Source organism: Chamaea fasciata, unplaced genomic scaffold (genome assembly GCF_029207755.1).
Source record: "Chamaea fasciata isolate MVZ Bird 193981 ecotype frontalis unplaced genomic scaffold, bChaFas1.0.hap1 SCAF_18, whole genome shotgun sequence".
NCBI lineage: Eukaryota > Metazoa > Chordata > Aves > Passeriformes > Sylviidae > Chamaea > Chamaea fasciata.
In genome coordinates this window covers 2004031-2031253 of record NW_027094103.1, presented here as the reverse complement: position 1 = coordinate 2031253, position 27223 = coordinate 2004031, and the positions used below count along the sequence as shown (strand labels likewise).

The window sequence follows — 27223 nt, the reverse complement described above, 5'->3', positions numbered from 1 at the left end:
CACCGGCACCGGGGGGCTGGGTGCGGGGCACCGCGGGCCGAGCGGGAACCTCCTGCCCCCACCTCATAGGAACAAAAGGCCTGGCTTATGTCTCTGTGTGTGTGTACGTACAGAACTGTATTTATACATATGTATCTGTAATCTATATGTGTGTATATACCTCTATATGTATGTCTATATATGTATTATGGATATGTGTGTGTATATATATGTATAAATGTATAGAATCATATTAATAGATACGTCTGTGTATATATGTATATACGTCTATGTATATCTGTAAATGTGTATGTATATATAGTTATATCTGTATAGCTATATACATATGTCTATATATGTGTATTATATATATAGATGTATATATGTATTTATATCTACAGAACCATATTAATAGATTTATCTATATATATTCTTCTATAAATACCTATATGTGTATATGTGTGTATGTATAGATTTGTATTTTTATATATATGTATGTATTCCATATGTCTGTTTATATATCTATGTATGTATGTCTATATATGTGTGTCATGTATGTATGTGTGTGTATATATAGAGGATATATGTATTTATATCTGTAGAACCATATTAATAGATATGTCTGTATATATATGCATATACCTGTATGTATATCTATACATATATATATGTATTTATGTGTGTATGTATAGGACTATGCTCATAGATGGGTATGTGGGTACATATGAACAGATCTATACCTATACATCTATGTATATGCACATATGTGTGTATATATGTGCACACATACACATGTAGATATGTGTATGTATAGATCTATATATAAAATATATACTATATGTGTGTGATATATTCTGTGCTACATGTGCATGCGTATAAATGCATTTATATCCGTACGTGTTTGTTACAGACCCAGATATGTGTGTGTAACAAAAGGTGTGTGTATGGACAGGGTGAAGGCAGAGGCCAGCTCTGGGAGCACTCCCAGGGAGTGCCTGTGTGGGAAGCAGGGCTGCAGGTGCCAATCCCACAGGAAAAGCCTTGTTGGGTCATGCACGTGGGCAGGGCTTGAAGCGCTGAGGGTTCTTGCACCCCTCTGCCTTTCCCGGGGAGATGGAGAGGTAAAACTCTTTGTGCTGTGCTGAAGGTTACTCTCTGTGTGTGCTTCCTCCAGGTGGGCCTGTGGGAGCTCTGGGGCCAGGTGCTGACAGTCACTGGCTTGAAAGACCTGGGATGAGTTTGAAATCTGGACTGTCTTGGACTGTCTGAAGTGCTCCCTCGGTGAATGTCTGCACGATCTTGGGCTTCCACCTCTCCCAGTGTGGCACCTTTCACCTCTGGATAAAGCTGTTGTTCAGGTATTGTGCTTTGAGACAGGTGGCAAACCTTCCCAGAGCCATTGGGCCTTTACACATGGGCTACACATTTTTGTATATATTATAATGTGTTATGAATAATGTTATAACTTTTTATATTTAAGAATATTTAGATCTTAGTCTTTACATTTTATTTAGTAGCTATAGTACTTTGGAGCTGTTGTCCAGACTTTTCAAATGGCATTTCTGTAGATTAAAATGAATGAGTTGCTTTTTTAAAATAATATTGTCATAAGATAATTGTATTTTTTTTTCATTAAAAATGTTTACATGTTTTCTTTTTCTTCCTCCCTCTCAGTTTTGCTTTACAAAGCAGTTCCTGCAGAAAAGGAAGACAGGATCTCATTCCTCAAGAGGCTGTTGAGTCACACATCACATTGAGAGCCACTGCTAGATGTCCCCATGTTCCTTGCCAGGACATGCCATCCCTCCTGGTGACTGCCACTTCCTGCAGAAGGGGACCTGACTGAATCCTGCCCAGCCTGGACACCTGTGTGCCCCCATTTGCCATTCAAAGTTGTCTCTCCAAGTGTGCTGAGGAACAAATGGGAGCTGGAGGTGCTCTGTCACAGCAGCAAATGGTTCCTGCCAGCCATGTCCCCAGCTGAGCGGGTCCCACAGCCCTCTGCCCCCAGGGCCTGTGCCAGTATCCACACTGGGATTTGCTGAGCCACAGGGTTCATGTTGAGCGTGCTGTGTTTTAGGGTGCTGAGGAAAATGCAGAGGCGGCACAGCAGCAACACTGACACCGTGCCTCCTGAAAGGTAAATCCTTCCCCTTCTTCTTTCCTCTGTGCTCCTCTCCCAAGAGGAGTGCTCTGATTTAGGAGTAGGGGGTGTTTTAGAGGATGAAAGCTCAAAATTGAGAAAGACATCAAATTCCTGGGCGTGTGGTATGCCCGGGCTTTCTGCTCGAGTCTGGGGATTCTAGAGACAAGTTTACTTTACTTCTTCCTGTCAGTTACTGGTTGCTGCCAACCACAGTGTTTCAGGATGATCCAGGATGGCACAGCTGGCAGACAGCTGGCTGGGCATGGGCAGGATGTGTGGAGCTCTGGAGGAGGGGTTGGATTCATGGCCCAGTCCTGTGGGGACCCTGGACACTGTCAGTGTGCAAGGATTGATTGACCTGTGTGAACAGGAACCATTAACACTTCTATCTTATTGAGGTGTTTAAAAAGTCTGCTGGTCTGAAGCTCCCAACTACTCTGACTTAGTGTTTTATAAAGAGTTTGGGTGACCTTTTACATCTTCCCAGAGTCTGTATCTATCTTCATATATGTGAGTATTTAGAAGTAGAATACGTCTAATTTGTTTCTGTAATTATAACACAGGCAAGGGAGCCTTGCCACTGTTGTTGTTCTGGTACTACATATTCCCTGGTGCTTTCCCAGAGTTTAGAGTATGACTTTTTTTTTACTTTTATTCCTAAAGAAGAATATAATCTTAATTACTCCAAGACAAAGATGGAACTAACGAATTTCATTGCTCTGTTTGAGCTGAGATTGTAAGTGAAAGGTCATTAGTAAATATTTTATTTTCTATACTGGTTTTGCAATTAGAGTTGAAGCCTTATGTCGTGGCCACTGCTAGCATGGTTCCATTCTTAGTTTCAGGGGGAAAGAAAGCCATCTTCAGTTTTTTTCTGCATGATGCTTCTGATTTTTAACAGGGTAAATACATAGGAACAGAGGCAGAAGCTTGTCTAACTGTAGAGGGAAATGCTGTTGCCACTGGTCTTCACTTCTGTTAACTTCAGCAGCCTCACAATTTCAACAAACAAACTTTGTTTGTTTATAAACATGTCACAGATTAATTCCTTCCTGCTGAAAGCACACTCCAGTATCCTGGTAATATTATTCCAAACAATAGTTGTGTCTTTATTTGTAACACTGGGTTCCTCCCAGGCTGTATGTTACATTCCCAGCCCTAAGCTATGCACACACCCCTGAATTGTAATGTTAGGTGTGAATTTAAAGACCTGGCTGATGAATATTTTGGATCAGAAAGAGGTGTGCAATGTCTTGTTGACTTGATTCCTTGCAGAAGCCTGTGGAGATACAGTGGGAATGGGGTGCAGCTATAAAAAGCATTATTAGGAGTTTGCTTAGTGGGAAGGTGTGGCCAGAGAGGTTTGAAGGTGTCCCCAAAGGGAGGTGAAAGGCAGAGCTCTGTGCCTGGGGAGGCTTTGGAACCCACGGGGGAGAGAGGGTTGAGGGCCCAGGGTGTGCTGTCTCAACTTGTAACCACTATTCCTAAAGTTAGAGATCTCCCAGGATTCAAATCTGGAGGGACCAAAGCTCTGCAACATGCCATATTTGTGGGCTTTGCCTCTGGCTGAGGTTTATTTATTGTTTACTCTCCTTCTGCAGGTTAGAGAAGTTTTTGCTGTCTGTCAGGCATTTACTGCCTGGTGATCATTCTACTTGTTACCTGCGTTGTTCCCTCTCACCTAAACTTTCCTTGTATTGACTTCTAGTGAAGAAAAAAACCCCGTGTTGTCTTCTGCTGTTAGGATAAAGTATTTCTTTTTGGAATCTGGCTGTATTCCAACATGCTTAGGAAAGATCAGTGCCAGAATCAGTCCTGTCCAGTGCCCAGTAATTTGGGTACATCCATGCCCAATTTGCCAAAAATATCAAAATAAAAGAATTTATCCTTCACTTTGGTGTCAGGTCAGGGACACACAAGCAGCTGTCAACACTTCTCTTCCCCTCGTGATTCTGTCTTCAGTTCATCAGTGGGCAGGTAGTGATTGTCCCAAAATAAAGAGAGAGGATATTGGGGGTAGGTCATTGCTTTGAGTTAGCTTGGTTAATCTGTTTGTTTATAATACGACTTGACTTGGTGGTGCTGTGTCAGTTTCTGTGAGGTTTTGTATGTTTTTCTTTAAATACTCAAATCATTATAGAAGATACTGGATTTGGTATGGGATGTATTATTTATTTGTTTGTTTCCAAAAGCAAACAGGCTGTTCAGGAGCTTTGTTCCTTGGTGAAGGAACTGATGTGTCAGGTCTGGAGAGGCTCTCTGGTCTTATCTGAGGGATCTGGTTACTGCCCTCTAGTTCTGCAGCTGTGACTTCCTGACAGAAAATAGAGGAAAAAACACGTGGAGACCTTGGTGTCGTGATAGGAACTGAGGAAGCACTGCAGTCAGGGCTGGGCTAAAACACCCCCGAGCTCTGTGTGTTTGTGTTTAATCCCCTCGTGTCTGCCCGCCGCAGGAACCGCAGCCAGACGGTCAGCTCGGAGACCAGCGTGGATGAGAGCGGCGTGTTCGAGAGCCTCAAGGCCGAGGCCTCGTCCCCTCAGCAGCTCTTCTCGGGGCTGGCCGGGATCCCCTCGGGCTCCATCTCGGCCGCTCCCTTCCCCTCGGGGCTGGTGCTGGGCTCGGCGGCCGGAGGCGGGGAGGTGTTCATCCAGATGCCGGCCCCGAGGGAGGAGGGCGCCGGCCGCGCCGAGGGAGCCCCGTTCCACCACCGGGCCCCGGCCCATCACTTCCACCACGGCCACCACCGCGGGCCCTCCCTGCTGCACATGGCCGGGGACCGGCACGGCCACGCCGAGGAGGGCACCGAGGAGCAGGCCGGCACTCCGGCCCCGGCCCTGTCTGAGCTCAAAGCTGTGGTCGGTTGGCTGCAGAAGGGGCTTCCCTTCATCCTGATCCTCCTGGCCAAAGTTTGTTTCCAGCACAAGCTTGGTGAGCGTTCATCAGAGCTTTTGGAACTGTGGTTAGAGTGTGGTTGGGAGGCTTTATCAGGTTCTGATGTCTGATCCGTTTGTCCTTGTGGCAGTGTCCAGATAGAGTCTAGCATGAAGGGAACATGCTCAAATGCATGGGATAATGCACGTGGTGAAACTCACCCTACTTTCAGTCCAAGCTGTTTTCCTCTGGGTTGACCAGTACTGTTCCTTTTCCTGATTTCTCCTTGACATTCGTGTGAGGCTGAGGATGTTACCAAGGCTTCTCCCTCAGACCTCTGTCCAGGACCCGTGGGGAGAGCTTACATTGGTGATAACAAAGATTTCTGTGTAGCACAGAAGGGTTCAGAGGGATGAGACCCTTGTCTTGCTGGTGTGGTGGTGGTTGTGAAATCAAGTCAAACAGCATCAGCAGTTACTCTCTGACAGAGCCTTTTCCTGCAGGAATTGCTGTGTGCATTGGCATGGCCAGCACCTTTGCCTACGCCAACTCCACGCTCCGAGAACAGGTGGCTCTGAAGGTGAGTCCAGCGTTTTACCTTCTTCTGTTCCCAGCAAACATCATTTTCCATCATTTTCCACAAAAGAGCCTCTGTGTTGAACCTTTGATTGCAACCTAGGGCTGAATGCATTTATATGTGTACAGATCTGTCTTCTTCTTCCTGCCTCTCGCCACTGATGCTCTCCCAAAGTCTCTATGCTGCTTTTTTTGTGGAAGTGTGGCAGAGTAAAACAAATGGAGGACAGGTCAGGGATGCTGTAATCTGCATCTCCCTCTGCCTGGCAGTGCCTATTCAAGCACTTCTCTGCACCTTGGTTTCCCATCATGTACAGCAGAGATACTGAATCTATTTGACTTGTTAATGATGAGATTTAGCTTATTAGCATTTAGATAATGTTTTGAGATGTTCAGCTGAAAGATTTCATAAATGTACTGCTTGCTAGTAGCTTTATAAAGCTCTGTGCATAGTATGCTTAGAATATAAAGAAACCAGCAGATCTTTTCAGGTCTTCTGATCTTCTGTGTCAGGAGAACAGTTCAACAGCACTAAAAGCACAAGCTAGAATTGCTTTATTGTTAAAATTACATGGCTGGCACAAGTGCAAGCTTGTATCTACCAGCAGCAGTGGAATCAGTGTGATCCAGCACTGAATGAGCAGATAAATGGCACAAGCCAGTAACAGATTGCTGTTGCCTTGCACTCTGCACCTCTGGCCTTCCAGCACTGTGCCCCTTAATCTGCCTGCTTTAAATCTCAGCCCAACAGTCCTGGCTGTTCAACAGCTACAGGGACCTCCTTTCTTAATAAATCAGCTCACAAGAAAAATGGTGGGTGTTTTCCTCTCAGGAATAAGATTTACTCCCCAAAGTTACCAAGGGCCAAGACCCAGAACAGATCTTCTGCCATCCAGCCTGTCTGTAACATTCCATATATGCTGAAATGCAAAATTTCCACTTCTTTTGACCTTTCTTTACTTATTTCTTCAATCATAAATGAGTGTTGCAGAACCTCCATGCTTTAGGAGAACACCCAGATGTGCTGCATGTAGTGGTGGAGTAAATTTGATTTAGCTGAGCCTTCCACTGAGTGACTTTGGGTCTATTTATAAAACACCCCTTTGATGAATTGTCACTCCAGCCAGGTGACAGCTCAGAATTTAGGACAATACGTGGAATGGACTTTTTTTTAGTCTGCTTGTCATACTGCATTTTAAATATCAGGAGATTTTAGGTGTCCCAAGAAAGATCCCAACTTTGAAGATACATTCTGGAAGTGAGGCTGTTGTCTTCATCAACTTATTTCCATTAATTTCCATTGAAAAGGTTACCTGAGTGAGGGGCATTTCTGCTTGTTCTTATTTATGTCTTTACCTCACAGACTACTTCTTAGTCCTGTGTAAATAAACTAATTACTGAACACTTTGTTACATATTTGCATCCCCTGGGTTGGATTTTTCAGCAGTTGAAGGCTCAGCTCAAGTCTTGAGATTTTGAGCTGAAATAACTCTTCTTTTCCTTGCTCAGGAGAAGAGATCAGTGCTGGTTGTCTTCTGGATCCTGGCCTTTCTCACTGGAAACACCCTGTACTTGCTTTACACATTCAGCTCTCAGCAGCTTTACAACAGGTGAGCAAAATCTACATTGTACAGGGTGGGAGCAGGTGATGATTGCCAGGGAGGAAAAGAGGGAAGCCCACCTTTCCCCCACACTGTGGGAAAAAGTGTGTGTGCCTAAAGGATCTGCTGTCTTTGTTACATCTTTGTGATATTTTGCAGTGCAGGAAAAGAATGTGTGTGTCACCAGTGGATTATGCTCCTGTCAATAAAGGACATAAGCAGTGTATAAATGGGCCAGGGTGGATCCTTTTCAAAGATGACCTCTGAATTCCCGTTGCAGCTGAACGTAAAGTGCAGGTGTCAGAGGCAGATGAGGGATTGACCCACTGATTTTCCTATGGTGTTTTCAGTCTATCAGGATTGGAGTGTAGGACAGGAGAGGAAATAGCAGTTTTACTCCAGTGTTCTCAGGGCTTGGAGGCACGTGGGTCTGAGGTAATTAAGATAGCCTTGCCTTTCAAATCCTGACTGAATTAGTCCTCAAATAGTCAAATACAGAAAGGTTTGTGCTAATGGATTTGGTTCAGCAATTTTTGTAAAGCAGATAGGAATAATGACAGGTAGGAAGCAGAGAAAGGGGGAGAGCTGAGAAGGTTTGAATTTGTAGATCTGAATGGGAGAGGCCAAGCCCTGGAATTGTCTGGATGGAGCTTGTGGGGGGGGAGTGGAAAGGAAGGAACAGGAATGACAGAAAGGTGTGAAAGGGAAATCTGCACCACAGGGTAACAGTGTGTCTCTAAGGTAAGGTAGTCAAGGTTAAAAGCATGAATGGGACTAGTTTAAAATAAAGGCTAGATCATCTAAAATAAAGAGATTTTAGCGGTTTGGGGCCATCCTGCAGACAGTTTAGAGTGTGGTTTACTACCAGTGGACAGGCTGGGCCACAGCTCCAAGAAAAGCCCTGTTCCTGTGAGTGTAGCAGTGGTGTCATGCTCAGGTTGGTGTATCTCTTGTTTGCTGGTGTGGGGACCTTTGACTGTTCACAAGCCAGGCTTGTCAAATTAGAAATGTCTGCTTCAGTTTTGTTTCTTTTTGGCTTACTTTTCATTTCTTGAGGTTTTTTTTTTTTTCTTGTTTCTAGTGCATGAGTAGTAGTAAAGTCTCTGATTCTGTTTCTGTTTTTAGGGTGTAATTTTACCTGTTGTGCTGTGCCAGTGTTGTGAGTATTTTAAATTCATGTTCAGGCTTTTCATTTTGGGTTGGTTACTTTACTTTGCCTTTTTTTTTTTTTTTCCTGTTAAGTTTTTGCTTTCTACCATGAGCTTTTAGCAGGTAAATATCCTGAAGGTAAATCCTGCTTTTTCATCATGAGTAGGGTCTACTGAGTTCTCATTATTGCTCAGGCCAGTAAGTATCTCCTGCCCATGCTGGGTGCTATTCTGCTGTCCCAGACTCCACTTTTTTAAGCACCAAACGTTCAGGCCAGTAAATGACATTATGTAAGGGCCATTAATTTTTGGATCTTTGATTCAGGTAAGAGTATTGACAGAGCCCAGCTCTGGTTGTGCTCCAGGCAGTGGCCACTGTCAGGGCATGACACGTGTGAAGTTCTCACCTTTCTGCCATGGATGGTGCAGAGTTTTCTTTGTCCCCACTTTGTTTGATGTGCACAAGGAGCTTTAGGGACTGTGCCCCTGCGGCAAAGCAGCCTCAGGGGCTGTGGGGATGTTCCCCAAACTGTTCTGAGCAGGACTTCCCAGGACAAGCTGTGACACCCAGATCCAGGGGAGCACCCCTGTGCACTGAGGGCACTGTCAGCACACCAGAGGCTCTGCTGCACTGGGAAAGGCAGGTTATGGAGACTACTGTGTTCCAAAACAGGCTTTGTTGGTGTTTGGGTCCTGTTTTTGTGGGAAAACCTGCTGACCTCAGTAGATGTGGGCAAGAGCAAAGTCAGGAGGCGCAAAGGAACCACAGATCTGATTTGTGTGTCTTCTTTTCTTGGCCTTGAGAACTTCCTTGAAGTTCAGGGGAGTTTCTGGGCTCTCTCTAGCCAGCAGTGGATACAAGGAACTTGAGCAAGGTTCTCCTCAGTAGTATTTGAGCTTTGGTGTCTCTTTCAGCCTCATTTTCCTGAAACCCAACCTAGACAGGCTGGACTTCTTCGACCTGATGTGGATCGTGGGCATCGCAGACTTTGTGCTGAAGTACCTCACCATTGCCCTGAAATGCCTCGTGGTGGCCCTGCCCAAGATCATCCTTGCTGTCAAGTCAAAGGTAGGAGACTCTTCTTGAGGTTCAAACCTTTGTCTTTGGTAATCTGATGCCTTTACCATACGTTTGCAGCATGGAATCAGAGAATCATAGAGTGGTTTTGGTTTTAAAGCCCACTCATTGCCACCCCCTGCCATGGGCAGGGACACCTCCCACCGTCCCAGGCTGCTCCAAGCCCTGTTCAGCCTGGCCTGGGACACTGCCAGGGATCCAGGGACAGCCACAGCTGCTCTGGGCACCCTGTGCCAGTGCCAGATATGGATGAAAGAATAAAACCATTAAAATCTGTTGATAAACGTTTGGCAGAAAGTCACCTGGGGATTGAGGGTTGGTTTTTGAGCCATCACAGACATGAGCAAGGGTTTAGTACTACCAGCAGTGATGAGAGGTGAGTATTACTTGAGGAGGAATCAGTACTAGCAGGTGACTGCTTTTCTTGTCTTGTTTTCTGAGTAATCTCTGAAAATTCCTATTTCTGAAGCAGGATCCTTATCATTTCCTGGGGAGAAATTGCAAGTATTTGTCTCTTTGGCTTCCCACTTGGGTCAAAGAAGTGACTGGGTTAAACTGAAGCTCCTGATGCCACAAAAGTCAGCACCAGTTCTAACCATGGGAGAAGAAATATTTTAATTAAATGCTTCACATACTTAAATGTTCATGAAACCGTATGCAGACTAAGCCTAACTTTTAAAGGTTTCTCACTACATTCTCTCTCTTAAAACAGCTTTTGATATGCTTTTACTTTTTCAGCTCTAGTGTCCACATTTCAGGGGCAGGTGTAGCAATGTGTCTTATTTGCATTCAGTTGGGATGAAAGGCACTCTGTAATGCAAGGTACCAGCATTAATTGCTGAAAGTCTCAGGCAGGGCACTTCAGGGGGTATCTAAACTGGGAATAGTTTTGCTTAGAAATGACATGGGTGGCAGGGGACTTGAGCAGTTTGTTCCTGCACAGCAGGGCTATCTGAGATGGTTATTAATTTATTTCTGGCAATTGTCCAGCTTTTGGGTTTTTTTCCTTCTTCTATTATTATTATTATATTTTGGGAGATTAATGTGCTGGGTCAGAGCATAATCCAGGCTGGGGAGGGAGGGAGAAGTGATGTGAATAGTCTTCCCAAGATAAATGGCAGTGTTGGAAAAGGTTCACAGCCTTTGCTTGCTTGTCTGAGAGCCATCCCAAGTACTCATTAATCCTTGTCGGGGGAGAAGAAAGAGAAGGGGTCTTTATTTGCAGCTCCAGTGAGAGGCTGGTAGGATCACATCTGTCAAGGGCCTGTAATGACTCAGAGCACAGATGCTTCATTTTTAATACCTTTTTCTGGAGAGCAATGTGGCTCACTTTGTTTTAAGCCCCTTTTTGTCTTAGGATGTTGTGGATGGTGTCGCTGTCCCCTGGCACCTGGGACTGCTGTCACCCACCACCAGTCTGGGTTTGGTTCTCTCCCCCACTCTGCAGCCATCAATGCAGCCAAGGATGAGATCTGGTGTAACAAATTAGGCCAGATCAGACTGGGATGGGAGGGCTCCAGGAGAGCCACAGGACACCATGGCAATGGTAATTGGTGATCACAGAGCTGAGCTCCTTCCCTGAGCCTGCTGACTCCTGGCCTGCACAGGCCAGCGCAGGGGAGGGGTTTAAATGGAAGCTTTTGCTCACTTGGAACACTTCTGGTGCAATTTAGACACATCAACTTTGACCAAGGTTTTTATCAAGTTTTCTCTCTGAATACTTGCCAGATACAAAGTTATTCTCTTCCTCCCAATGTGCTCCAAGTAATATTTCTGCCCGAAGCCCAGCTTGGAGTTTATTAACTTTTGGGTAGTTGTCACTTAATGGTTACAGGCTGCTGCAGAAATACTAATTTAACTCAGTGGGGCTTGGTTTTTTCAAGATGAGTATTTATATATAGGGAGAAGTTTTTGTGCCAATTTAACTACTCTGAACAGCAGCCTCTCGCTCCCCTAAGAGAGGGTCTGAAGTGGAGGTTGCTGCACTCTCAGGGCTGGAGTTCAGCACAGAGGGGTTGAATCCTGAGCTCCCTTGCAGTCCTCTCGTGCTAGCAGTCAGCAGTAGATCCTAAAACTTGCCCATGGATGGGATGTGGGGAACTTTATTCATCCTGCACTCAGACTCTCAGCTGGCTCTTCAGATTTTCCTCATTTTGGAGGTTCAAAGGCACTTGCAAAGCTAGTCTGGCTTTTCCTGCTGCTCTTTGGGATCCTGGTCTTCTCTGAATACTGAGTGACTTTTACTTTTATTTATCAGTCTTTATATCTCCCCTCACTCTTGTCTGTAGACTGAACACCAACAATTTTTTGAGTCTTCCCTCAGAGATTGTTAATTCCAGATTTTATTAATCTCTTCTGGACTGTCTTTATTCCCTCCCTGTTTTTTAGCCCATTTCTCCAGTTTGTCAAGATGAATTTGGAATATAATCCTTCTTTCCAATTGTGTTTACAGTTTACTGTCAGCTGTACATTACTCTATTCCATCGAGATCGTCAATGAAAATAGTGAATAGCACTAAACTCTGCTTACATCAGTGGGATGCAGCTTTTAATTCTGAGAGTAAACACATGAAAAATCTGGGTTAGAACACTCAGTTCCTCCCATCCAAAGTACCTGTGGTGCGTCACAGGAAGGGCAACTTTTGGTGTAAATTTCTGTGATTTGTAGCATCAGTTTATGCTTTAACTGAGAAAAAGCAAACTAAAACTGAGGGGCAGAAAAAGTTTGCACAGTGGGCAAAAACCACGATCATGGGTGCTTGAAGTGTGAAGCATGAGAGCTGCTTTACTATGAGGATCCAACCAGCCAGAGTTCTCCAAGCCTGAGTAACTCAGAAACTCAAGATCTCTACAAGCAACTCCTCCAAGGAATGAAGCAACTCCTCCAAGGAATGAGGGAAGACAGAAAATTTGACAAAATAACCTCAGACTTTCCCAGGTTCCAAACCAACCTGGAAAACAGGCACCAAGAGAGGCTGTGAAACTCTAATCAGGCTGGAAAGCAGGGAGGGAAGAGCTTGTGAATTGGAGAGAAAAGCAGGAAGAGGAAGGTGACCCCAGCATCAGCCTGATCTCTCAGCTCTCTGGAGTTTCCAGAAGGATCAGAGCTGTGGCTGGAGGTGTCCCTCTCTCCCCCCAGGCTGTGACACCGAGCTGGGAACAAGTTTCAGTAACAGCTGAGCTCATCATTCCTTTGGAAGGGGGGGCTTGGCTGAAGGCTCTCCATTAGAAAAGCCAAATAAGATCATTTGGTTCAATATAAAATGAATTAAAGTAAATTAAACTGCAGGAGCCATGTGGCCTGCAGAGGCTTCCATTGTTGTGCACACATCAAGGGCAGCTTTTCATTTTCGCTGCTAAGGAAAGAACAGCTTGAGGGGGGTGGAATTCAAAATCAGGAAATAAATAATAAAAAGACACAGTTGCCAAAGATTGCACTTAGGAAATCCCAGGTGCCTGCAGGCCTCCCATCCCCTCCTCATGTTGTTGTCAGCAATCTGAGCTGGAGAAGTGAGTGAAACATGGGGGGAGGGAGAAGGAAAACCAAACAGGACTGTAAGGAACTGTTACCCCAAGTTCTTTGACCTGTGTATCCCTATAGGGGACAAAGATACCGTGGACATTTTGATACATTAAAAAGGCCCTAAGTAAGAGTTTTCTCTTCATGTTCAATGCAGAGCCAAGTTACAGGGTACTGCATTTCCAGGAAAGTGAAAATGCAGAAGGAGAACACTGACATTGGCCCCTCACTGCAGCTTTGAAAATGCTTGCTTGGTGGTTTTTCCAGTTGATTGTTTTATTAGTGCTTTTTATTTTAAAAGTACCATCTCAACAAGTCTCGTCAGAGAAAACTTGACCTGGATGGGTCAGCAATTCCAAATTCTGCACTTGAACCTTGGACCAAAAACCTTCTTCAGGTGCACATCATGTTTCCTGCCACAGATGGGTACAACTCTGCCATGGAACCTGGCACATTAATTTCCATGTTCCTTCCGAAACTGTGCCCTTTTTTTTGTCCTAAGGGGGGAAAACAAAGGCTCTTGGAGCATTTGAATCCTCTAAAAATACAGAGCTGGCTCACAGCTGATGTTTAATAAAAAACACCCTGGCAAAGATGTTCCTGGTCCTTGTCTGTGCAATATGGAATTTATTCCTGCTCTTCCCTCACAGTGTGGCTGAAGGGGTGTTCCCAGGCAGGTGACAGCGCATCCTCTCATTCCCCTCTCCTCTCTGACCTTGGATCCTCTTTGGGGAAGCTCGCTCACAATCAGATTCACTCTTCAAGGACAGCAGTCTGAGCTTAGATCCTCCTGAGCCACAGGAGCTCCAGGATGTTCTGCAAAGACTTTTCCCTGCTGCAGCAGGGACTGATGTGCTGTCCCAAAGTCAGAAGTGTGGGGTTTATTTTTTACAAAATTAAAAAACTTAACTGAAGCATAAGAGCAGGTACTGAGGAGTGGGGACTCCTCTGTCCCCTTCCCTAAGCTTGCTGTGCAAATCACTGCTACTGAACTTTTTAAAAATCATTGCTCTTCAGTGCTTTCCCAGTTTAACTTTCCAGTTTAGGATACAAAAGATGTGATTTTCAGAAATGTCGTGCATTAAGTAAAATTCTCATTTTCCCCTCTAGTCCTACCTTGACATTACTCCTGCGTGGGTTTTCACCAGCGTCCTCCATGCCACAATGCAGTTTACTGTGTAAATCTGGGAATTTTCTCTGTTGTACTGCTCCTACCCAACACTTGATCTATTGGCACCATGACCTGGAATCTCAGCAGAGCCTGCTCTCCTCTGATCCAAATTGCCAGCAGGTCTCCAAAGCTTTTTCCAGCATCTCCCTGGTTCAGAATATGCCCTAATGCTGCTGGCAGCAGAACAAGTGAGACTTGGAGCTTCCCTCGAGTGCTAATCACACCTTGCAGTTGCCTCATTGCAACTTCTCTCACTTCTCTTGCATCCCCCGCCCTGACTCGGCTGTGTCAATCCTTGCTGTGCCTCTCTGTTCCTTGTGGGGAGGCACACGTGCACTGAGGCAAAGCCTTATGGCAAAAGAGGCTGCACAGGGAGGCTCTGGGGGAATCAGCATTGCCTCTGCTGCTGCAACCTGCCCCCTTTGCTGTGCCTAGGTTGGGATTCAATTTTTAATTATACTGTTCCACGTTATTCTTCTGTGAGATTTCTCCCCTCCATCACCACACCCCGAGGATGAAGGAGAGGGATTGGAAAAAAGCTGTTGCAGCAACTGGAAAGTTCACAGGAAACAAAAGAGGCTGCTGGAAGAACATTCTGCAAGTTCAAGTTGAGTGCTACACTGGAGAATTAAATCCTGTCCTTTACTTTGCCAAATAATTCCTGTGTGAGCCCAGAGAAGTCAGGTAGAGCTGCAAACTGAAGTCAGTGGTTCAGCTTTTAATGGTAACGTGATCTGTAAAATGAAGTGCTTTATAAAAAGTCTAATCCCAACACCTCAGCTTGGACACCAAAACAACCTTACCTTGACCTTTGTCTTTCTGTGTCTCAGGTTCTCATTTAGAAAATGCAGAGGAAAGCTGTCCCCGAGGTCAGCCAGCAGCATGAAAATAAGGGGGTTTTAAAAGTGTTTTCTGTAGTGCTGGTGTCATAAAGGGGCTGAAGAAATTCTAGGAATGTGCTCCTCTGAGCAGAGCTCAAATGGCAGGAAAGGATCCGATGCAGATCTGCCATCAAGTAGTGAGGATGTAACAAAATACCAAGAAGTTACATGCTCAGTGTGCAAAAACAGGGCAGTACAGACTGGAGCACTGCACCTAGAGAAGGCAAAGTGCAATTGTATGAAAATGCTGAATTCCCCTCTTTCAAAATAAGTTCTTGGTTTGAAGTATAAAAATGGTCTTTCTATGTGGTGAGGGAGGTTCAGGAAAATGGGGGGCTTGTACACAAGTCATTGACTTGTTTGGTTGGTTTTTTTTTTAACTGAGCACCGAAGAAAAGGAATCAAAATTTCACCATGTGGTATCTGAGGCTCATCAGCAGAGCTGCTAAAATTAGATCCCAGCACAGCCCTTCCCCACGTGTGCTAATGAAGTGTTTGATACCAGCGGCAGCCGCTCCCACAGAGCTCCCTCAGAGGAAGCAGGGCCAGCACTGCCCTTCTCACTTCTTGGCCAGGCTTAACCCTTGATAAGAGCAGAGCCTTCCTCCTGTTCTCTACCCACACCCTCATTAGGAGCCATAATTCCAGGTAATAATTCCTATTTAGTCTCTGCAGTTCTGCTGCCTCCTGCACAGTCCAGTCCCACACTGGGGCTGGCTCACAGGCTCACCAGAAGGACTCTGCTGATCTTAGAGAGCTCTTCAATCCCTTTCCAGTGCATTCCAGAGAAAATTCCCAGATTCACACAGGGTTTTTTGTGACATAGGAAAAGTCACCTGACAGAGACAGGCCTTGCCTTATTTTAAGCTGTGGTGCCAACTCAGTCAGCACAGGAGAAATAATTATGTTTGTGCTTCATATAACACACAGGTCTAATCTTAAAGAAAAAAAAAAAAAAGGCTGATATATTTTAGCTGAATTTTTCAGACAAAATACAGCTCGAGACAAAGATTTGGCTGTGAAAAATGTAACCCAGATAGCCAAGAGATAACAGAGCTGAGAAGTGGCAGACAGGTATGTTGAGTGTGCTTCCCACTGATGGGTGCTGTCTGCAGTAAGTCGCTGCTATCAGAAATCTACATTTGCTGCTGAAATTATAGGGAGTAGTCCTCATTTTCAAGCTTCTGGCTCAGAAGAAGGGCCTCACTTCTGCAGCAGCCCTTTGTAGAATAATTTCTGATTTTCTGGCACTTTTCCTAGTTTAAAAAAGGGGCTGGTGTGGCGCACTGAGATGCCTGACAAGACTCGGAACTTTGTGGTTCTCTTCAAGTGATGCTCAGTTGCCCTTGTATTGCTCCCTCCCTCCTGGAATCACTGTAAATTTATCAACATTTCATGGTCAGGTGGGTGCTGCTGTTGAGGGGCTGCATGGAGGGATGCATTCCTTAAAACTTCACTCTTGGGAGGCTCTGACCAAGTTTCTAGCTGCTAAAAAATCCTGGTGCCCTGCAGTGACCCCCGAAATCTGAAGATTTGCCTTAGATAAGGGAATTGTGAAGGCTCTGGGGAGGGTGGAGAGGTTGTGGGTGGGTGCTGGTTTGTCACTTGCTGCCACTGCCACCCCCACAGCCTGGCTGTGCCCTGCGGCTGCCCCGGACCCTCCTTTGCTCACACCTTGGGGTGTTTCAGTCTCTCAGAAGTTGTGTTGTAGCAGAATTGCAGCCGGGAACGGCCGGGATGCTGCATGCAGCAGCTCTGTCTGATGCAACGGGACAGCAAGCAGTGACCTGTGCCAGCCCAGCTGCTGGGACAGCAGGGATCCGTGAAGGATGGTGGGTGGGAGGGACGAGCTGGAGAAAGCAAAGTTTGCTGCCTTTTTCTTGCTGGGAGCTTTCATCAGAGCCGTGTGGAGGGACACGGTGACAGCTTTGTCATTTCTGCCACAGCAGCGCCCAAAATAAACGATGATTGCATCTCAGCACCGGCCTGGAGAGAGACCTCTCTGCTAATTTAATAAATTGCTGGCGTTTTTTTGCTGCTGCTCCGTGTTCGCTTCGCGATGCCACCCGGGAGTGGTGGAGAGGAGGGGATGGGGATGGGGATGGGGATGGGGATGGGGACGCCGAGGGCAGGGAAGCAGCCGGAGCCGATAGCAGCCGCTGGTGTGACCTCACTCGCGTCCCGGGGGACATGAGATCATGAGCGTGCCCGAGCTCTGGGAAGGATTGGATTTGTCGGGAGCAGCAGGATGGCCTGCGAGTGATCTCATCGCAGCCCCCGGGGAAGGGCGCTGGCTGCTGCCAGCCCGGCTGCCAGGACTCAATCCCCATCCCCACCTCAGCAATTAGTGATTGGCCTGCGATGACATCACTGATGACAGAGCTAACTGGGACAACACAGCAAAATTCCAGGGGAATTTCCCCTTCTCCAGGAGCTTAGCAAATAAAAGGATTTTGACAGGACAAACCCAAATCTTTCAGCCCGGATAATGTCATTGCAGATTAAGAATCGTTCTGGGCTCGGTTTGCCCCCAGCTGTCCCTGTAAACAGCGTGGGATACAACGAACTGGGGGTGGCCCTAAATTAGGCACTTATTCAGGCTTTGGTGAAGGTTAGCAAAGGATATTGCCCATTCTTTGAGTCTCTTTTGAGAGAAAAACATTCCAACACTTCCCCCTCCCCACCTTGAGGTCTTCAGGAAGGTTTGGTCCCTTGGAGTTTTAAATGCCCCGAGGGTTTAGTTTTCAGCACTAGTCTTTTTGTCTGTGCGCTGCCCAAGAGCCAGCACACACCTGAGGGGAAGGGGAAGGATGCTGTCAAACATAATTAATTTGATTCTTTGGGATTACCTAAAAAGTTGTCAGGAAGACTGAGGTTGCTTAAATTTAATCCCTGTACTTTCAGAAGGGGTGTGAGGTCAAAGAGATCTAACTTGGTTTTCTTTTCTCACTTATAATAATAATATCTACAATTTACATCATATTAATCCCCTATTAACCTTTGCTTTTCTGCAGCCTTGTCCAGATAGACGATTTATTGCCTATCCATAACCTGCTGTAAAGTTTAAAATTCCAAACGGCAGCACAGCTGGGTCAGTGACAGAGCCCTGTGGAGGAATGAAGGGATATTTATCCCTTCTAGGCACAGAGTTCAGGGGCTGAAGAGAAATGGCTGCATCTCATGAGTGTGGTCTCTGCACCATTTAACAGTGCAGTGGTCAGTGAACACCAGCCCTGCACAAATTAAATGTTCTTCTTTTGGCTTCCTGATAACAATCACGTCTCACTTGCCTGGTTGTCTTGCAGGGAAAGTTTTATCTGATTATCGAGGAGCTGAGCCAGCTGTTCCGCTCCCTGGTCCCCATCCAGCTGTGGTACAAATACATCATGGGAGATGATCCATCCAGCAGCTACTTCCTGGGTGGGATCCTGATCATCATGTACAGCCTCTGCAAGGTGAGCACCGGCTCCTGAACAAGCCCTGGGGGCTGTGGCAGGAGCAGGGGGAGCCGCACAAGGGGACAAATGCCCCTTTTGGTTGTGGCTGTCCCTGCCCAGGAAACTGCAGCGTTGCTTCAGCTGCCAGAGACATTTTGCTCCCCAGCATGTGGGCATTGCTGGACTGGGGGAGGATCTGAGGCTGCTCCTAGTGTTGCATCAGACTCATGAAGTCATTGCTGCTCTGCTAATCCCTCTCTGCAGAGGCTGCAGGAGAAGGGGAGCTGGTCCTGGGGGAGCAGAGGTGCTGGCTGGCTCCACACCTCCAGCTGCCACACAAAGGCAGGCTGCACACACTCACGTGATTGTCTCTAAGCTTTCCTCTGCCACTCACAGCTCTGAGTGCAGCAGGGAGAGAAAGCAGCATCTAAGTCCTGCCTGGATAAAACAGGTCCCACCCTAGGTCCCGGTCTGGCTGATGCAAGCAATGGACAGGAGTAATTCATGTTTCCTCATAAAGGAGAGCACAGAGTTGTTAAAAGTGTAGATGAGTAGGTGTGGTTTAGTCGGAAGAGTCCCAGGTCTAGAAATAATTGTAATTCTAATGCTGTGTGTTAAACCCTGCCCAGGGGTAGAGCTGTAGCTGAAGCAAACTGTGATAAACCAGATGTTCACCCCTCTGAGAAGGGCCAGGCTTGCTCCATCCCAGATCCCTGTCTGTGCCTGTGGCTCTGCAGGAGCAGACTGAAAAATGGAGAATAGAGAATATATCCGAGCTGGAAACAGCTCAAAGGAGCAGAGCAATGCTGAGTTACACTGTGGCTCTGTATTGTGTAGGAATAGGGTCATGCAACCCCTCCTGCCCAGGGACTTGCAGTTCTTGTGAGCAAATTAGGCAGAGGAAAGAGGTCAGGGCCAGTGAAGTGATGTGGTCACAGCAGGTCTGAGACCACGCCAGGGGCAGAGCAAACAGGGCCAGGGCAGCAGCACACGAGGCCAGTGCAGCTCCCTGCACACCCCTCCAGCCCCAGCTCCTTCCTGCTCCTCTCTCTGTGCTCTGGGGGAGGATTGTTGGCCCTTTCAGAGGTGTCACTGCCTGCACCCACTGCGGTATCCACCCTTCCCTGCCCCTCTGGTTTGGCAGCTCAGGTGGGCACACCACAGGTGTACAAGAGCAGATTCCAAGTGATATTTCTGGTTCCCTGCTTGCAAAAGTAACTCAACACCTGGAAAAGGGATGCAGTTTCAAGTGCCATTTCTTACAGCTGGAGAAGCCCTCAGAGTGGGAAGATGCTGATGGGGAATTCTGCTCCTTGGAGCAAGAGGAGGCAAGCTCAAAACCACAGCTGGCAGGGAAAGATCTCCCCAGCCAGGGGAGACAGAGTCCAACAGCTGCAGGGCAGAGCCACAGCAATGAGGCAGGCTCAGGGGGAGGATGAGGAGTCACCCCAGGTGCTGCGGTGTCCAGAGCAGGGGGATCTAGAGCAGGGCACAGCTGAACTGGACACCAGCACCTTCAGAGCACAGCTCGGCCATGAGCTGAGACCTCCAGAGCTGAGCTGAACTCAGGGACAGGGGCTGTGGGAGGAGAGCCCAGGTGAGGCTCCTCAGGGCCTGGCACAGGTGGGAGAAGTTCCTTGGGGGTCAACTTGCTGTTCCTGTCCTGTGAAGCCTTTATAGGGAGTGTTGGGGTGGTCTAGACTGGAAAAGCAGCTTCATTTTGGAAAGTTTGCGTCCAGGTCAGGCTTAGCCCTGTGCACACCGAGACTTTGCCTGGAGGTGAAGGGAAAGGGGGAGCTCCTCTCCCAGTGCAGGGCATGGAGCCCTGGGTGTGCCCATCCCATTTCCAGTCACCAGAGCTGCAGGTCCAGCTCCTTGCCTGAGACACTGAAAAGATCCCCAAAGGAGTCCACATTAGCAAAGCCACAAACCACATTAGAAAAACCACAGAAGCCAATTTGGCACTGAGAGCTTCTGTGCTCCTGGCAAAATTCCAGGGCTGGGCTCGGGCTGTGTCCCCTTCCCCTGCACCGGGGGCAGGAGCACCTCCAGGAGGTTGCTGAGAGCTGTGGTGGTGCCTCTGTCTGGACTGTGTAGTCATGAGCCTGTGGTTTTGGTGGAGAAATCCCATGTGTTCACAAGCAGAGCATCCAGGTTGTATTTTTGCCCTGCCCCTGGGTGTGACCCAGTTGTGAAATGATGGCTGGTACGGCAAAAAACGGGTGAGAAACGGATGTTGGCTCTCTGAAACACGCAGCTCTTGGGGGTGAAGGGAGCTCCAGAGGGAAAGAAATGAGGGGGAATACGGGCTGGGAGAGAGGAGACATCGGAGCAAAGGCATTGGAGTCATGCTGTGAGCAAAGCAACCGGGAAAAGCTGGGAATTGCACTGTGGAAAAGGGCTGATCCCCACCCTTGGTAGGAGTTGGAAGGTCTGAGGCAGTGGGCAGCCCCAGGTGGTGGCTGCTGAGTGGAAGCATTACTGGAAGGAGGCTGGGAGCCCTGTGTGTGCTGACTGGAAGCATTATTGGTGCCTTCATTTGCTTCCACATCCCTTGCAGGATGAGCTCATTGGCATTCCCTGCAGTGAGCCCACTCAATCACGCTCACCAAAAACACATAAACAACACAAAGCCAACTCCACTCGGTGCCTTTGCAGTGCTGCTCCAGCTCTGCAGCTGCAGCATCTCAGCCTCCCCTGCCCTCAGGTGACGGCCAAAAGCTCCTGCTGTGCCACCAGCCCCAGCTGATGCAGGGCTGCTCCTTGCACTGTTACGTGTTCACATCTTGTTTAGTTCCGTGTCTTTCCCTGTGCTCTGCCAGAAGATAGGGAAGATAAAGATGATGGACTGGATTAAGTTTTCAAGCTATTTTCTTTCTTTTTTTTTTTTTTTCTTCCCTTTCCTCTTTCTCCTTTCCCCTTTCCTCTTCCCTTCCTTTCCCTTCCCTGCCCTATGGGAATGGGTTCATTTTAGCCCTTCCCTACTTAGTGGGGTGGACAATTGTCCCCAGCACAGGCTGGTGCCAGCCCCTCTCTGTGTCCTGTCAAGTCCCCAGTTTGCAGTCAGCTGCTCCCAGAGCTTTTCTGGCCACCCTTCCCCGCTGTCAATTCCCATTTGTTACATATTTCATGATCACCATGAAATCTTTTTTGGCACCATTGTTACTTCTTCCCCTCTGAGTATCCATTTGGAGGATGTTTGCCGAGTTTCTGGACTCACACACACGCAGAGATTTTGTGAAAATTATCTAAAATGGGAATTTTTTTTGCAGTCTTTTGACATCTGTGGCCGTGTGGGAAGTGTCAGGAAGGCGCTGAAGGTCCTTTGCACCCCCCAGGTAAGGAGTTCAACAGAGAGGAGCAATCTCAGAGATGGAACCTTGTTCCTGCTGAATAAGATTGCAAATTGCTCCGTGCATCAGGACCACAGAATAAAACAGTGTTATCCCAAGGCTGGACAAGCTGGGGGCTCCTGCCAGGGATGTCAGGGACCTTTTCTGGCACCTGCCCTGTCCCAGCTGTGGAGAGAGATCGTTCCTGTTCTGTCTGATTGGAAGCTCTGTGTCATGTGGATTAATCCAACTGCAAGGGGCTGACAAAACTTTGTAGTGCAGAGTGTGGGAAGGGCTTTGTGGTGCCTGATGTGCAGTGACATTGAAAGAGACCCTGCAGTGCACAGGAATTATCCCAGGCACTGCATTCCACAGGGCTGGTATTTAGATCTGCTGCAGTGACTTACATTTGGAAAGGGTAAAATCAAAGACTGTAGAGGAAAAGAACCTCATCAAAGTTTGTTAGAGCTTATCTTGCTTATTCCCTGGGCTCGGGCTGGTCATTTTCCCTCAGCAGGTTTCTGTTTCCCCGAAATCTGTTACAGTGGGAGAAGCAACGTTTACCTTCCATGTATCTAAAGAGAAAGTGGGCAGCCTGTGGGTGCTGCTGCTGCTGTTCTCTTTCTTCTATTGTCTACTTGCTAATAATAATAATACCTCCCTCCATCTAAACACCCCTGCAAATGATGCTGAATTAATCCTCTCAGCTCCCTGTTGAGCTCATTAAATTCCATTATCCTTGCTGCACAAGTGGAGGCCCTAAAAGAGGGAGTCAGCTCGAGGGGAAAGGCAAACAGGGAGCTCAGAGCTCCAGACTCCCTGTGTGCCCTGATCCCCCTTCCCCAAACAGTTACATGACACCGGTGTCCCTGTGGGGAATCTGAAAAGCAATCTCTGTGCACGTTTACCCTTCCAATCCTTTGACATGGGTTTGTTTTTTCCCCCCTGTCCCTGGCAGACCTATGGAGTCCGAGCCACGAGCCAGCAGTGCAGTGAGGCAGGAGACATCTGTGCCATTTGCCAGGCAGAGTTCAGGGAACCTCTGATCCTTCTGTGCCAGGTAAGACCCCAAAACTCCCCTGCTGGCATTCCTTCAGTGCACTCCTGCAGTGGGGAGAGGCACAGCCAGCCTGGGAACTTCTGAAGTCCTTTGCTGGGTCGTGATCCAGCTCCTGGTGGATCTTCATTGCCCTGGATAACCACTGGATTGTGGCTGTGGGATGGACACAGCCCTGTGGGGCAGGGACTGCAATGGGCGGTGCACATCCTGGTCTGGAGGGAGCAGAGCTTTACCTGCCCCTGGAGGGGGCTGGGTAGCTTTAATACTCTCTTTTGATAACAGGGTTATCAAATTAAAGCCATCCTGTGCATCAAAGGTGCCTCTTAGCCTTGCTGTGAACATCTGTGCAGATGTTTCCAAGCTGGAAGCCTCCGAGAAGCAGCTTTAGGATCTGCTTGGCAGAGCTGGGGTTTTGAGGAGTGACGTTTCTGCTGACTCCACACGTGTGGAGGAGTTCTCAGCTCCACACAGCTCCTCGGGCTCCCTCCTTGCCCTTTTCCTGCTCTCCCAGTCCGGGACTGGATGGTGTATGCTGGAGAGAACCCAGGGAGGGGTCAGTGGAAACGAGAGGAGGAGATAGGGGGTGAAAACTGACATTTGTGGAAAAATGGAAACTGGGACTGCAGAATAAAGCAACTACAAGGAGCAGGGCGAAGAGAGGGGTTGATAGAGCTCAGTAGGACTGAGATAACTCAGGGAAGTAAGGACGGAAATGTGGATTAGAGGAAAACCCTCTCAACCCAGGTGTTGTAGACCTTTGGAATGTTTCTTTCTAGTGCTGCTATTAAAAACCAGAGTGCTAAACCGTTGGCTTTGGCAACCCGGGGTTCATTTCCCACACCCTGGGAGTGCGGGCCGCCTCCCTGCTGGCGGTGACGGTCCCTGTGTCCCCAGCACGTGTTCTGTGAGGAGTGCCTGTGCCTGTGGTTCGACCGGGAGAAGACGTGTCCCCTGTGCCGCTCGGTCACCGTGGAGACGCTGCGCTGCTGGAAGGACGGCACCACCTCCGCCCACTTCCAGGTGTACTGACAGCGGGGCAGCCCAGCGGGAACAGCGGGGAAACCCCGGGATCCCAGCTCCATGTTGTTGTCACTCCTTCCTCCAGCTCTGAGCCAACAGAACTGTTGTGGCTGGGCAGAAACTTTACCCGGGAAGGCGGGGGAGGTGTGGGTTATGTTGTGGCAAACTCCAGGGTGTTTCTGGAGCTGACAGGGTTATCGAGTGTCTGGGATGGTTCCTATTTTCCTGTTCTTTTAGTGTGGACAAACACTGTATGTCCAGACACGTGACTGCATGTGCTGAACAAAGCTGTGCTCTGGCTGAGGAGCTTCACATTACCTGGCCCTGCATTCCCTGAATCCACGGCTTTACAGAATTACACAGCACCTCTCTGAGAACTCTTCCAAGCTGTGCTTCAGAACCTTGTGTCTAAAGTTGCAGCTGGAGAAATGGCATTTTCCAGCTGCTGTTTTTCCAACTGATTCCACAAATGGCACGTGCTGTCACCGTAAGAAAATCACAGGGAGCTTGGAAATGACACTTCCTTTCCCTGGGAATGCTTTTCTTCTTTCATTTTCATGACGAGACTTTCTGATTTCCCAACCTCTGGGGAGAGCAGAGGGAGTTAAAGTCGAGTTGGGTTTGTCTGGATGAAGATCCAGCACCTGACCAAGAGCATCTCACAAACTCAGTGTCTGCCCGGTGCTCCTCAGCCAGGACCTGCCTGGGCCCTCCAGCAGGAGATTCCTGACAGGAATTAACAGGAATTAACCCCATCCCTGTGGCCGAGGTCTCTGCTGAGGTTCTCCAGCAGCACAAGCCCTGAGAGGGAGCTGCTCTTTGTTCTGGAGCTTTCCCCGTCCCCAAAGCACCTCTGCTCCCACCCCGTCAGGAACAGCAGCATCTTCCCAGCTCATTGCCATGGAAATGGCTCAAGGTGACAGCCCCACCTGGGCCGTCAGCGGGAAGAGGCTCCTGAGGGAACGGGGCTGTGTCTATGCTGATGGAAACTCCACAGGGGAGGAATTAAAGCAAACGGGAGCTGATGGGAACAGGATCAAGGCTCCACATTCCTTTGGAAATAACAGCTCAGTGTGGCTGAGGAGGAATGGGAAGAGTCCAAACCTGGCTTGGGAGGTCCAGGGAAGCAGAGGAGGAAAAGCTTCACTGCCCAAAACAAAGTGATGTCAAATTTTTGTCTAATGGATCCTGGGAAAGCGGAGAACTAAGCCAAGGAATCTCATTGCTCTCTGCAATGGGAATAGCTTCCCTGTCTTTGGGATGGGAGACAGTTCAGAACAGCAGGGAGCAAGGTTTTCATTGGGCAAAAAAATGTTATGTGTGATAGCCTGGAATTTCACCAGGAAAAGGGAAATCAGTGATTCCAAGGGCAGGGAGTTTCTGAAAGGCCTCAGTGTCACTGCAGTGCCAGTGAACACAAGGCTTGGTGTTTCTGCTTTCAGACTGTTTGAAAAGCTACTTCTCATTCTGAATTTTTATTCCCCTAAATGCTCCTGGAAAACGTGTTTGGAGAAGTGTAGGAAAAGCTCAGGAGGAGCCCAGCTCTACAGAAACTGCTTCAAAAGTTGTATTTGATGGTAAGGCAGGAAATCAACAGGAAAGTGTGGGTTTGCATTCTTAAAGTTTTGGGGTTTTTTTGGGAGGATGGTCCTACCTTCTCCTAGAACGTGACACTTGGACCAGAAAATATCCAGGGGAAACTTCAGTTCCAATGACAGCTGCTGGGAACCTGTTGATTTCCATGGGAAAACAGAGGAGGCTGTGGAAGGAAATTCCTCTGAGGGAGGAAATAAAACCCGGAGCCTTTTTTTGCCATTGAACAGTTATTTTTCCTTTTTTTTTTTTTTTTAATAAATTCCTTATAAATATGTACAAAGAGTCTCAGCATATGAAATTCCTTTTACAAAAGAGAGAAACCCCATCCAGCCAGGACCAGGAGCCTCCTGGAGCTCCAGGAACTCCGAGCACAGGCCCTGCCCTTGCTTTGGTGAGGGGAAACCTGCACAGTGACCCTGCTGTTACATCCCAATGGTACTGGATCAGCAAAATGCCAGGAATTGGGCATTCCCTGCCTGCCATTCCCTTGGCAATGCCCCTGGGAGAGACTGGGGAATTTGCAGTGGCCTCAGGACCAAGGAGGATGGGAGGGTTTTGTGGTAAACTGTGGTGAATGACTGGAAAAGGGATGCTGTAAAAACCCAGGGAATTAAATCCCACTGCACCTGTAACTACTGATGGAGTAACTAATAAAGGTGTGACTAATAAAGGTGTAATTAATAACGGTGTAACTAATTAATGACCATTTAATCCTCAGATGCTTTCAGTGAATATTTATCAAGCTCCAAAGTCACTTCCTGTAAATATTAAAAACCTTGAGAAAGTCAAGCACTTCAGTAACTCCCTCAGAGTGGACACTGAAGTCACATCAAAACTCACTCCTGTACTCAAATAAATACTGTCGGGGAAAAATATTCCCCTGTTTGGATTTTGTGGGGTAGAAACCCGAGGCAGGAGCAGCAGGGGAGGATCCCTCCCCTCTTCTCAGACTGGCTGCTCCTAGGGAAGCCCAGTTCCCATGGTATTTACAATTCCCTCGGCCCTTGGATCTGGCATTGGCATGGCCAGAGTCTCCTCACCGTGAGATGGAAAGTTCAGCTCACACAGCAAAGTTACACAAGAACGAGGCTCAGTTTGAAGCCTGGATTGAAAATCAAATTTGCTGGGAGCAAACTGGCTCCAAGGAAAGCTGTGCACCTGCTGGGGAGCTGGGATACAGCCAGGAGGGTTGGACATGGACAGCCTGTGTCCAGGATTCGGTGTGGAGCCTCAGGTATCTGTTCTAGACATACCAGGCTCCTGTCGACATCAGGGACAGATGCTGTGTAGGAAAATTGAACTTTATGTGCTATTCTGTCCTCACTGGGGCCGTTTTTCACAGGGCAGTGCAGTTTTCCAGCGGGGAATGCCTCATTCCAGGCTGCCTGTGGACAGACACTGCACCAGTTTAACCAGTTCAGTTTGTCACGGATTTCAACAGCAGGAACTGCTTCTGCTCATGCTGAGGGTTTGAGACCTTTATAACTTTTACTGTGATCCAGAAACAAAACAAACTCACAAATCAGATGAAATTGATTCAAGAAGTGTTTGGGATTTAAGGGAATTGCTTTAGCTTTGGGCTTGGCTCGAGGAGGAATTCCTGCCTCCCTGCTCTGAAGCAGGATGGGATTCTCCCCCCTGCCCACTGACAGCTCCCTGCTTTGGGTAATTGGCTGAGGTTTGCCTGGGGTGCTGCCCCTCCTGGGCACACCAAGCTGTGTGACAGGAGGCCTGGGCCCGTTCCATGCTTTTTTACCTGCTGAAAATGATTGTGCATGAGAAGAGGAAGGAATGTGGAAGTGATG

General features: G+C 47.7%; 1 protein-coding gene across 1 annotated transcript; it reads left to right on the top strand.

Moving 5' to 3' along the window:
• Positions 1–8: 8 nt before the first annotated feature.
• Positions 9–23913, top strand: RNFT2 (ring finger protein, transmembrane 2). Its single transcript, XM_066199384.1, has 11 exons — positions 9–103; positions 1154–1337; positions 1654–2119; positions 4581–5056; positions 5503–5579; positions 7085–7185; positions 9240–9393; positions 18279–18428; positions 21683–21748; positions 22701–22802; positions 23697–23913. Exons 3-11 carry the CDS (start codon positions 2037–2039, stop codon positions 23829–23831), a joined length of 1344 nt encoding a protein of 447 aa, XP_066055481.1. The 5' UTR covers positions 9–103; positions 1154–1337; positions 1654–2036; the 3' UTR covers positions 23832–23913.
• The last annotated feature ends 3310 nt before the right edge of the window (positions 23914–27223 follow it).

Coding starts and splice junctions, on each gene's coding strand:
- RNFT2 (XM_066199384.1), top strand. CDS start 2,037: ATGTTGAGCGTGCTGTGTTTTAGGGTGCTGAGGAAAATGCAGAGGCGG. Junction 2,120..4,580: donor GACACCGTGCCTCCTGAAAG/GTAAATCCTTCC, acceptor TGCCCGCCGCAG/GAACCGCAGCCAGACGGTCA. Junction 5,057..5,502: donor TTGTTTCCAGCACAAGCTTG/GTGAGCGTTCAT, acceptor CTTTTCCTGCAG/GAATTGCTGTGTGCATTGGC.